Raw genomic sequence first — 12,503 nt, forward strand, 5'->3', positions numbered from 1 at the left:
CTATGTGATGAAATCACGTGGGCAGGAGGTGGCGGTGAGGGGGGGGGGGGGGGGGGGGGAGTTTAAGGTTGTAAAGTATTGGGGCTACATGTGGTTTGGCATCGGGGCACGTGAAGGTAGCTGACCCGGCACGTGTGCCACATGGTGGTGGGGTTGGGTTCCACAATGGAGACGGCACTGGATGAGGTTTTAGCTCTCTATCCATCCTCTTGCTACTTTTGTTCTTATTCCTCTTCCCTTGGTTCTTATCCCCAAGTCTTGCTACTTTGTCTATTTCTCCCTGCTCCTCCTTTCATGGAGGTTTTTGATTAAAAAGTTTCCAGCATTTAAAACTTACTCCTCGTGGGATCAAAATGTTCCTCCAGATAAGCTAGTCGTGTAACGTTTCACTTAAATAAATTTATCTTGATCGGAATTCCCTACTTATTTTAGAAAGTGTTTCCCTGCAAAGGGATGATAGATTCTGTTGGGTGGGTTTGGTGATAGTGGCATGCATCCAAGTGCTTGGACTTTTGAGGATTTTTGCCACCGCAATACTGGCTACTCGGAAGAGGAAGAGACAAAGCATGGCTGGAGCTACAAGTTGCTATGTTGTCATGGTAAACTAAAGTTCTACTACGATACTAAAGCAAGAAATTTAAAAGGCTAAAAACAATGATAGATTAAGTAGGATGGTAAAGATAATTTTTGGTTGTTCGATTGGCAAAAGAGGCATCTTTTTCTTGAGATTATAATTTAATACTTATAAGTGGCTGATATTAATTGCTGGGTTAAGTGTCATTGCTTAACTTTCGATACTTATTTTTACTAGTTTGTGACACATGGGCCACTGCTATCATGCATTATAGTTATTTTCCCTTCACTACTCCTATATTCTTGGTAGTTGTAGCATTCCTCCCATGTTCTGGATTATGGTATAAGTAGTGCTACGATAAGTATAACTACTTATTGGTTTGTGCCACAAGGCCTACTATGCATGGCAATCACCTTCTTTCTACTGCTCCCATATTCTTGATAGCACTATCATTCATCCACATACTGAGTAGTGGTATAATTGCTGGTTAGTTACTCTTTAGCTTCCACTTTATAAAAGACCTCATCTTAGGCTGATAGCTTTCACCTCTCTTGCTCTACACTACATTCACTTGATCTGCATCCTTAGTTTTTCGGCCTGTACTTACCTTAATGTATCGATTTTTAGATCACAATAGTTGATGTAAATAGAAAGTTAATGTCAGATCAACAGCTGATTGTAAAATCTGCTCAAACCTCATAAAATCTGCTACACCTACTAATCCGACCTGACTGTTATATGCATCTTTTTTTTTGCCTTGTATTATATAAAAAAATTGAGACAGGATGTGTTGAGGTTAGGATTTTGTTGACAAACAGGTATATTCCTGTAATTCATCCTCGCTCATGAACGTTAGGCCTGCGGACGTAACCATATAAATTGGTGCATGTTATATTTTTTCTTCCTTTTATCTTTTAAAATCTTTTTGTTCTCCTTCATTTTGCACTTTAAGTACCTTGTTTCATCTACTCCCGTTTCAACAATGCCCACTTTTCATATTTGATGGCAAAGGGCTTCAATGATGGTGATGACCACCCACACCCTTTTACGGTTAGTTGGATCGGTGGTGACGTGATATGAAATATGATGAAAATTTTGGTTGGGGACTACGAAATAGATCCCAGTCCTTGCACCCTTTCTCCCATCCCAATTGTGGTTCTGGACAAGGGAGATAAAAGGTTTCCATCAAATGGTGTGGCATGTGAAACCCAGTAAGAAAAGGATGGGCTTGGGCTGACCCGTTGCTCTTCTATGGCTTGATTGCGGCCAACTCCATGCAAATATATATAGGCATCTGAATTATTACTTTTTTTTTTGATGAAAGAAGAGGTGTGAACCACCCACTTTTATTGATAAAGAAGCAATAAATACAGGGATCTTAGAGGACTAATTGTGCAAGAATAGCAGCCAAATTACAGAACACTATTAGAAATTAGAGGGGGAGAAGATAACAGAGGCAGCCAAAAGAAACCAAGCTCCAATTAAGAGACACTCCTCAAACCGAAACAAACAGCAGAAGAGGTACTCCTGATCAGAGTCAGGGAAACTCTCATCATATCCAGAGTAAAGATGGATCAGAGCCGTAAAAGATGGATCTGAAGTACTACTATTATTATTATTATTATTATAAAAGAAAGGAAGGTCCACCATCCCCGAACCTTTTATTGTCGAGCTGGCCTTTTTCATCCACATCCCATACTTTTCTATTGGCCTGTCTGGCCACATGCCATTCTCCTCGCATCACCTTCCACTCCAACCTAACATTAAGTGTCAGTCTTTAGAAGGACCTTTTCTTAATCAATGAACAGGTGGCAGACTTCTTTTTGCGCACTACAACGGGGTGATGTAATAGTTGGAAAGCTGTACCCGTTCTGTTCTCTTTCTGTTGTTAACGAGTGCTGTTTTGATGTCACTTGAACAAGAAAGAAGAAAGTGAGCAGGTCCCAGATGAAAGCAAATCTACAAAGCCAGTCTTTTACTGTTGTACCAAACCATGGGTTGAGGATAGTTTGACATCCAATCAGGAAAAAGGCTCGACCATGGGGAGGAACAACCATGGAAAGCATAAAAGAACGGCTAAGAGCACAACCATACAGCTTTCAGCAAAGGTCTTCAAAGTGCAAAGCCGGGACAACTCAAAATGCTTCCTGTTTATAATATACTGTAGTTTATCTTCTCTACTCATCACAAAAAAGAGGGACAGAAGGAAAACAGGATGATCCTTAAGCAAAGCATGTTCTGAAATTTTAATTCTGTCAACTTGTCTTTGTATCGGACAGATCCAGTCAACTAAGAACTAGCAAGTTTCCTGCAAACTTGCATGAGCTAGTACAAACATTTGTCACAGATACGTGTCATGGGCTGAATAGAAATCAAGACGACGAGGGCTCAATAAGCTCCTGTGACATTTTAAAAAGAGTTAACCAGTGCATAGCCACAGACTACAGCTTCTCTAAATAAACATTTTGTCTGAAACATACTTTTATCAAATTCAGGAAACTGTGCATATCTCATAGAGAAAGAAGCTATACCATCGAACGACCAAGTTACACCTTTGGCAAGACTCTTTTTTTTTTTCAGCTGAATTTTCATTAAAACATATAAAGATTAAAATTTGTCCCCAGAAGGAAGCAACTGCTTGAAGAACTACTAATATAATCCCGCTCCCACCATGCAGAAACAACGGGCATCTCTGTCCAAAGTCACAGTAAGTTCCTTACCCACTCACACACAAAAAAAAAGAGGCCAAGTTGCACCAAGTTTAATTCTTACTTTATCACCCCATATCCCATTACACATTCTGAAACCAAGAATACAACGGCAGCAGGACTTCGGATACCTAAGCATCAATTCAACCAAAAAAGAAAGAAAAAAAAAGAATCCAGTTTGCACTAATATCCAGCAATCATCAACACTTTAGATACCCCGGCAACAATTCAAAAATACAAAAATCCTATTTGCACTAACATCCAGCATTCATCAGGACCCTAGATACCTTGGCAACAAAATAAAAAGTTCACACTGGTGCACCAACAACCAGCATTCATCACACACGATAGCTCACAAAAACCCCAAGAAACGACCTATCAATAGGTACATTTCTTTAACTCGGATTTTGGCCGGGCCTACAACCAATTCAATCATGTTTGCATAATACAATTTTGTCCCATCTCGCCATTAGTTTGATACACTAGTTGGAGCTAGCAGTAAAAGGCAAATTATTAAATTGGTGCCGTACAAAGCAACTCTATTTGTTTTGTTTGTCTATAATTACATTCTTGACGCACAAAGCTTGCAACAGTTTCCATTCAAAATTACAAACTGAAGCACTATACAATTTCTCTCCTAACAAACTGTTCAACAGTATAACCTCATTCAAGTTACTGTGAGTTTCCATTTATGCTGGACAGTTGGAAGATCTACACCAGTGGAAAAAATGCATAAAACTACAATAGAAGTAGCCTCTTTCCATGCTCAATCAGATCTCTCACACTAAAGAAGAGAAAATGGTTCCATGCAGACTTCCTTTATTATCACCAATGACCCGGCAAAGGGGCTGGAGCACTTCCAACGAACACATAATATCAACAGGCACCATCACATTGCCGTGTATGTTTGCATTTCATTAGATATGACCATGGAACTCGCTAGGAAGAAAATTCAACAATATCCATGACCTGCAGTCTGGATATGTTACTAGATGCTATCTCAAGGGAATAAGCGACCCAAGGAAGCTGGTCTGCCAGTTTCAAACAAAAAAGAGTGAATAGAGGTTTCATTGCAGCAAATCCAAAAGAGGCGGTTGATCTGACGATACTTTGGAATGGCCAGATCGTGATGCTTTTGGGAGCCCCGAACGCCCTTGGTTTCTACCCCGTCCTCTTCCAATGGCACTGGTGGGAGGCGGTGCAAGCTTTGGCATAGGCTGCCCATTGTTTGATGAGGAAAAAATGGATCCAAGGTCACCTGTTGCTTTACCAGCAGATTGACCAACACTAGAATTATGGGACCCCATACCCAAAGTCGACATTGAATTTCCAAAACTTGATCCTGAATTTCCCTGCTTCAACTGACCAAGTGTTTGAGAATTCAAGCCCAAACCACTTAGGTTGTTTGTATTTGAGACCGAGCTTCCCTGATAAGGTTTTGACTGCCCAAGAGGATTGCTGTTGCTCCACAATCCTGCGCTGCTAGTGTTGGATGAAATTCCATGAGTGTGACTTGACTTAGTCAGAGACCCTAAACTGCTGGCTGAATTGCTTGGCTTGGGTGGCCAATTGGCAAAAGGATCTAAATCATCAAAAGCACCATCAGGACCTCCTGAGTTCTGCTTCTCATTAACTGGCTGTGTGCTGAAGCCAGTCGAAGAATTTGATGGAGGCCACTCAATGTCAACTGGAGTACATGCAGTGGGTGTTTGCTGGGTAGGTGTCAGTGTGAGAGACTGCAATGAAGGAGCTATAGCCAGTATAGGCTGTGAACTTGGTAATGGCTGCTTGGATTGTATGTTTAACTCTAAAGATTGAGAAGAAGTGGCAGTTTTCTTTGTTCTGGGACCCCAGTCCTCATCCCACGCCGGGCTGCTCTTTGCTGTCTGTCCAGTTGATCTTTCTAATGATTCAGAATGAAGCCCGTTAGATAAAGATGATGCTGAGACTTCAGGAGTTCCAGAATCAGTCACTGTCACACCTCGTTTTTCCTCAATCTTTCTGTCAGTAAGGGATGAGCCCAGTTCAATTGATGTGATGCATGAATATGGAAGAGAGGGATTTGCTACACATACAATACCTTAGAATATCTTTGACAAACAGCATGTATTTGGCAAATTGCTGGATATTCAACTGTTGGGAGGTAAGCAGAGGGAAGAGCAAAGGAAGTACATGCTCTAAAGTAAATTCTATGCCATACTGAAAAGAAAAATGAAGAAAAAAATGAGTTGCAGTCCAGGCTTGCTAAGTGAAAGAAAAATCCAAGCTGAAGGAAATGAAGAATTGGAGATATAAAATACAACAACACCGGGGTATATCAAGGTCGACCAGAAATAATATCAATGCAATAAATTTATAGTAGCAATTTTACCTGTTTATAAATGGAATTTGCCACTCCTAGAGTACACATAAGTGTGGGTGCAGACCGGTCAACAGCAGTACAACGTTGAATTGTTTGCAATATGTCTAAAACTGCATGTTTGTCAAGAGAGGTAACCATATCTCCAAAGCAACGCAGGGCATTCACCCGCACCTGGTAATGATGCAAGAAACAAAATCTATGTGATACAGCCCTCTCGTTTCCAGGTAATAATTTTGCAAGAGAAACCTAAAGTTAGGCAATACATGCATCTGACACAAATTAAGTGGAATCAATCTGGAGGTCACTCAGTACCGCCCCACTTTGAACTATCGTAGGAAGTCAAACTAAATGATAGCAATGCTAAGGACCATACAATTCACTGGCTCTTTGCATAGTTCCCAAAATGGGATAGGAACATGCATCGACCAATCTGATAGAATGTATTAGACATATATAAACTGAAAAGGTGTCCAATATAACAATAACTCACAAAAAATCATAGTTCATCTCAAATGGAAGATTAGTAAATTTTTAAGTGCACTGATGCTGAAATCTATATAATTTTTTTTTTCTAATGCTCTGAAGATGAATGTGTTAGACCTTACACCATCCTGAAAATCAGTCTCTAGGACAAGTCCAATGGAAGAGTTAGGGTTTAGCTAACCTAATCAAATGGCTCTAAATAACAGCTTCTCTAAAATGGAGTACCAGTTTAGAGGCCTCCTATTCATTGGTATTACATGAATCTTTTTATTGTGGGGAGCAAGTTGGCTCCACTGGCTAGTGACAATAATTGTTTCTTTTGGCTGTGAATGGTGAGTGTGCTGCCCCGGGATGTGAGCATGGATGCTTCAAGATGCCAGCTAGTGTGCATCAAATTCACAACCAGCAGAAACAGATCGTTGCCACTGATCAGAAGTTCTAATCTCAAGATGTAGTCAAGCTTTTGAAACATGAATATAGCGAGACTCCTTGATTTGTTCAAGATATTCATCTAAATTTCCATCTTCTATTTCATTTTCTGCAATAACTGTACAAGCATTTCAAACTTTCAATGTTCGTTTTGAGAATTAGTTTTAAGGATTTAATCGTGCTTCCACAAGATTGTCAAATAACTTGAGAAGGATTTTTCAAGACTGACGTGTATCATATCTTCCTCCAGTACAAGAAAGAAAACTAAGTGCACATTGGGTTTGTAAACAAACACTTACAAGCCAAGAGAAGGAAAGACAATTGACGTAACAAGCAATGGCTTCAAGAATATCAACAGATAAAAGAAAATACAGTTGAGTAAATGAGTCATATAAATGGATCACAAGCTTCTGGAATATTACCAAAACTTGCGACTGTGAACTGGAAACTACATCCCATCTATATTCTTTATGCATCAATCAAGGTATGACATGTAGAGCGCTGACAATTTTTATGAACAGCTCCCAACCTAATGTTAGTTTTCTATGGTTTTGGTAATAAAAACCAATAATATTCTTAGTCACAACACTTTGGGGAAAAGATGGGGACGTAAAAACAATAATACTCTTTTGCATTATAGAAGCTAAATTTTAGTTCAGTCAACAATCAATTCAGAAGAACTAGTGACGTTGTCTTGTTTGTTCAGGACTGAGCAAGTTCAGTCCACTGGCATAGCAGCATAAGATAACTTCCACATACTCATAAACATTATCATAAATGATCAATAAAAAATGACAGAAATGATCATTTCTATGTAACATGCACTATTGAAGAGGAGAGGGGCAGTGTACCAAAAAAAACAACACATACCGCAGCAATAGTAGTCTTTAGAGCCAAGCCATGAACACGAGGCAAGATAGCTTGCTTCACTATCTGCAAAAAAGAAGCTAAAAGCTGTTTCAAAACTTTAACTAGAGAGGAACATATCCCAACCATCTAGCAAGCAGATCTCCATATGCAAGATGGTCACAATTCACTATGTCCATTAAAATCAATAACTTTCATGGGAAAAGGAACATTCAGCAATTTCCAGCAACAGTAAAGTATCGACACATACAGGACCTCATAAAAATAATCTGGGCATGCTGCAGCAAGAGTAAAGATCTGCCTCCACATGCATATAAAACTGGCTACAAATTGACGACTATGATTACATCCATTCATGTAAAAACCTGAATCAAAATTTCATGTAATCACTACACGTGCCTCATACATAGAAATATATAACTATCACAATTAGCATACATCTCTTATAATTTAATTAACAATTTGTTTCTTGGAGCATTTGCTAAGTGTTTAAGAGCCTTCACATGCAGTGTCCCTTAACTTATGGGTTTACATGATCAAGTGGGTTCAGCGTCACTCTAAGTAGCCAATCTGAAATTTGCACACCTAGGAACCCAAGGAGACACCTAGAACAAGAATTGAAGTTTATTACATTTACCTTTAAGTTAGAATAACACTAAAGAAAATAAACATCCACTAGATTAAGTTATAAAAAATAAACATCCATTAGATCAACTCAAAACACTTATGAGGCACATGGACTCAGATAAGCCAAGCCTTAATACTAAACCAAACTATAGTGTATGTACATGCTACAAAAAGGAAGCTAAAGTAATATTACAAACTAAAGAATTATAGAATTATATATGGTGTTTGCCAAGAGATTCTGTACTTTATAGAAGACCAGGTTATTATTTTGAGTTGCTGCATAACAATGAAAAAAGAGGGTTTACTGGCTTAACAGAATATGATAATAGCAATACATTAATTAGATCCAGGGCTATATAGCCACTACATTCTAAAAACAATCTCACTAAAACTGAATAAATATAACTATGCATTAATAGAGTCTAATATGCATGTTTTAGTGTCTAGATAAGTGCTTGCAAGATACGTTCAAAAAAGTCAAAAAAACATAAAAGGAAATTTAAACAGGTTGCAGATATGAAGATATTTTTGCTGCTATATGACAATAAATAATGTATTGACCCATCATTTAATGATCAAAAAAAACCCAACATCAAAAATCATATAATTATTAAGGTCACCTTATCAGAGGCTGGCTAGCACTGCATTCATGCTTAAAAGAGGTCATATTAATTACCTGCATGTCAAGTTGCCTTGCAAGGGGAACAGTTCTCCGCAATACCTCTTCTTGTATACGAGCATCTGTATCATCATACGCCCGAACAAGCAAAGGGAGGACGTTCAATATCAAGTGTTCTTGACTCGCCTACAAGGGATTCAAATCCATATGATTGTGCTCAAGAAAACTTAGAGGAGAAGGCATAAAAATGCTACTGCATACACCAAGCTGCTTGAGCTTCTTAACTTTTTAGAACCAAGGTTTCTCTTGCTCAGACTAAGAGTGTCAATTCTAAATATAACAAGCAACATTAAGCTAATTATCCATAAAATACTGGAAGAAAAATGTGAAGCAAAAAAAGGATTAATCTAATAACAGATAATACATTGTTGCTTCTTGCATCCTTCTATAATTGCAACATGGTATCACTTCAAAGTGCCAACCACACAACAAAATAGAACCATACATCAGTAAAATGTAGTGGGAAGAATGAACTTCATAGCCAGCATCAGCTTTCAAATTCTTAAACCACTTAATTATCAAATGCTAACTTCATATCATGAAGTTCTACACTGATAAATGCCATGTTTAGTCAAAAGCAAGCCCTGTGGATTCTAAATGAGATATGCAAGATGCTCATTCAAATGAAAACCAAAGTACTTATCTGTGTAACTTCAACAGTACACCATGTAAAAAAATCAGCATATATAAATAAAATAAAAGGAATGGAAATTAAATCTTGATTTCTCAAATTGTTATTCAACAAGAGTGATGACCCAAAAATTGATTTAAAGATTAATTTTGATGATCACAAAACCTTGAAGTATAATTACTAATGCTTGTGTGGCAAGAAGAAAGATAATTTGTTTTGCAAGGAACATATCAAGTTGTAAAAATACAAGAAGGCTTCAAAAGCTCTCAAGAAAAGTTGGAAGAAAGCTACACTTCATTGGCCCAAGTTTCAAGTTCAAAGGATTCAAGTTGGAGAAGCAAATTCAAAGAAAGATTCAAAAGAATAGTCCTCGAGTCGACTCCTGGAAGTTCCGAGTCGACTCTGGCACTCGAGAGTTTCAAGGAACAGTGCTCGAGTCGACTCCGGGATTCTGCGAGTCGACTCCGACTGAGAACAGACAAAAAGACAGAGAGTTGATTTTCAGCACTGCAGTGCTCGAGTCGACTCCCAGCCGAGTCGACTCCCAGCCGAGTCGACTCCTGCCTCAGCCGAGTCGACTCCTACTTCAGCAGAGTCGACTCGAGCACACTGGGAGGCATAACGGCTAGTTTTTTCTCAACTCCAACGGCTCTATTTTTGTCTCTAACGGCTAGATTTTTGTTCCCACTCCCTCTAAAGCTATAAAATCAAGGGAAGAGTAAGGGGAGAAGGGATGGAAGTGGGAGAGAACATTTAGGGAAGAGATTTCAAAGAGATTACAAGAGAAATCTCCCAAAAGCACAAAAGGGCCATTCAAAGCAAAATAGAGAGAAGAAGAGCATCCAAGTGAATCCCAAAGCTTCCTCTTCAACTGTGTGCTGCCTCAGTGATCTTCTACCTCGTGCCAAATCAGAAGAGGGTCAAGTAAAGAAGAAGCCAAGTTCCTTCATCTATAAATTTGTTTGAGGGCTTCTTCTCTTTACTTTACTTGTTTATATTTGCTATATTTGCTTATTTGAGAAGCTTGTATTTGATTTAAATTCTTGCTCTAATATCTTGTAACTTGATTCAATCAAGGGAGTGAATCAAGGGGTTAAGGTTTGTTGGTGAGCCAAAGGGAAAAACCAACGTTGCAAGGTTGTGGTTGGTGAGCCTTTGGGAAAACCAACTGGGTTGATTGTGAACCCGAAAAACAATCGTTGTAAGGTTGTGGTTGGTGAGCCTTTGGGAAAACCAACTGGGTTGGATTGTGAGCCCGTGAAAACAATCGGTTGGTTCTAGTCGGTGAGCCTGTGAAAACCGACCGAGTTCGTTGTGATCTCGCAAAACAACAAGTTGGGTTGCAAGCTTGTAAAACAACCGACTGTAATCTGAGGGATTATAGTGAAATTTCCAAGAGGTCTTGGGGAGTGGATGTAGGTGCTGGGGTGCACCGAACCACTATATATCTTTGTGTTTGTGATGCCTTATTTCTTGCGTTTCATGCCTTACATACATACTTAACTGTGTAATATCTCTAGCTTTATTTCCTAATTGATTATAAGAGATTGTTCAGAACTTGCTTAGCTTTCACTCTATTCTTACAATTCACATAGATTAAATTGATCATACAACTATAAGTTAATTTAGGATCAATTGCGTCCTAAAGCCATAGCATAATTGCTCTAGCTTAGTTTGTCACTGCATTACTTATAATTACCTAGAGCTTAAGTAAGTAACATCTTATCATTCCGCTACATTCAATTTAAAGTAAAAAATTAGGAAACACAATTTTTAGAAAACCCAATTCACCCCCCCTCTTGGGTTGTCATCTTGGGCAACAAGTGGTATCAGAGCAGGTGCTCTTCTATTAATTATAGTCTTAATCGACTAGAGCTAAAGATTATGACAACCCCATATAACTTATTATTTGCCGAGGGACTTTCCATAAACAGACCTCCACTGTTTGATGGAACTTACTATATTCAATGGAAAGCTAGAATGAAAATTTTTGTTCAATCACAAAACTATAAAATATGGAATATCATTATAAATGGACCTCACACACTCTCTCAAAATGTCAATGAAAAAGACTTAGCACAATTGAATGCTAATGCTATGAACTTTCTATATTGTGCTATCCATGAATCTATATTTCATAAGATTTCTGCATGCTTATCTGCTAAAGAAATCTGGGATACTTTAAGAAATATTTATGATAAATCTCATATTAGATCACATGTGCTTCAATTGCATACTAACAATGAGACTGCAGAATCTTCCACAGTAGACGAGTCGACTCCAAGTATTTCAGAGTCAACTCCCAAGTTAGCCGAGTCGACTCCAACAAGGCCCGAGTCGACTCTGAGGCAGATCAGTTCAAAAAACAAAGAATTCGGTGATGGAAACAAGGATCCATTCCCAAACACCGAAAGATTCAAAAGCTTTCTAAAGACAAAGAAGAAGAGGAAGCAAGAAGAAAGAAAGAAAGAGATAAAAAGGAAGAAAGTTTTGACCAAGGAAGAGTCAAGCAAGAAAATGAAAGCTAGGAGCAACAATGATGATATTAGCTCCAAAGAACTACAAGAGGTAACTAACTTTTGCTTTATGGCACAAGAAGATAAGGTAAAATCTGAATCTACTTCTACATCAAATAATTTTCAAGAAGAATTTTCTTATGATGAACTTTTAAATGCTTTTCATGATTTGTATGGAGAATGTAAAAAATTAGCTATGAAAAATAAAAATCTTAAAAAGCTAAATTTGGAAATTTCAAAAGAAAGAAATTCTATTGCTGAAATACAAGACAAACTAAATTCTGAAAATAAAAGCTTAAGGTTAATTTCAGAAGAATTGATTCAGAAAAATCATAGCTTAATCAAAACAAATCAAAACTTAAGTAAATAAATTAATCAATTAAAATATTTTATTAACAAATTTACTGTAAGTTCAGAACGATTAAAAATGATGTTTGAAAGCCAATATGTTGCTTATGATAAATCAAAACTTGGCTTGACTCCTTTACTTAACAATAAATCTCTAGAGAAAAAGGTTATCAATTCACCAAGCAAACCATTAAATAAGATAACTTATTTCAAACATGAAAAGAATGGGCATAACAACTTTACCTATCGTTCTAACATAATTAAATCAAGTGGTAAAGT

At 37.9% G+C, this 12,503-nt stretch overlaps 1 protein-coding gene across 1 annotated transcript in view; it reads right to left on the minus strand.

Annotated features, from left to right (window-relative positions):
- Nucleotides 1-3,775: 3,775 nt before the first annotated feature.
- The window catches only part of LOC103695938 (SCY1-like protein 2 A), a 30,654-nt gene continuing 21,926 nt past the window's right edge, over nt 3,776-12,503 (minus strand). The window contains exons 10-14 of the mRNA XM_039119556.3: nt 8,727-8,855; nt 7,427-7,489; nt 5,654-5,815; nt 5,363-5,481; nt 3,776-5,283 (exon numbers count right to left, since the gene is read on the minus strand). Coding sequence (XP_038975484.2) covers nt 4,350-5,283; nt 5,363-5,481; nt 5,654-5,815; nt 7,427-7,489; nt 8,727-8,855 — 1,407 coding nt within the window. The 3' untranslated portion in view covers nt 3,776-4,349. The remainder of the gene's footprint in view (nt 5,284-5,362; nt 5,482-5,653; nt 5,816-7,426; nt 7,490-8,726; nt 8,856-12,503) is intronic.

Source organism: Phoenix dactylifera, chromosome 1 (genome assembly GCF_051530095.1).
Source record: "Phoenix dactylifera cultivar Ajwa chromosome 1, Ajwa_hap1_PhDact_Kaust_v1.1, whole genome shotgun sequence".
Classification (NCBI taxonomy): Eukaryota; Viridiplantae; Streptophyta; class Magnoliopsida; order Arecales; family Arecaceae; genus Phoenix; species Phoenix dactylifera.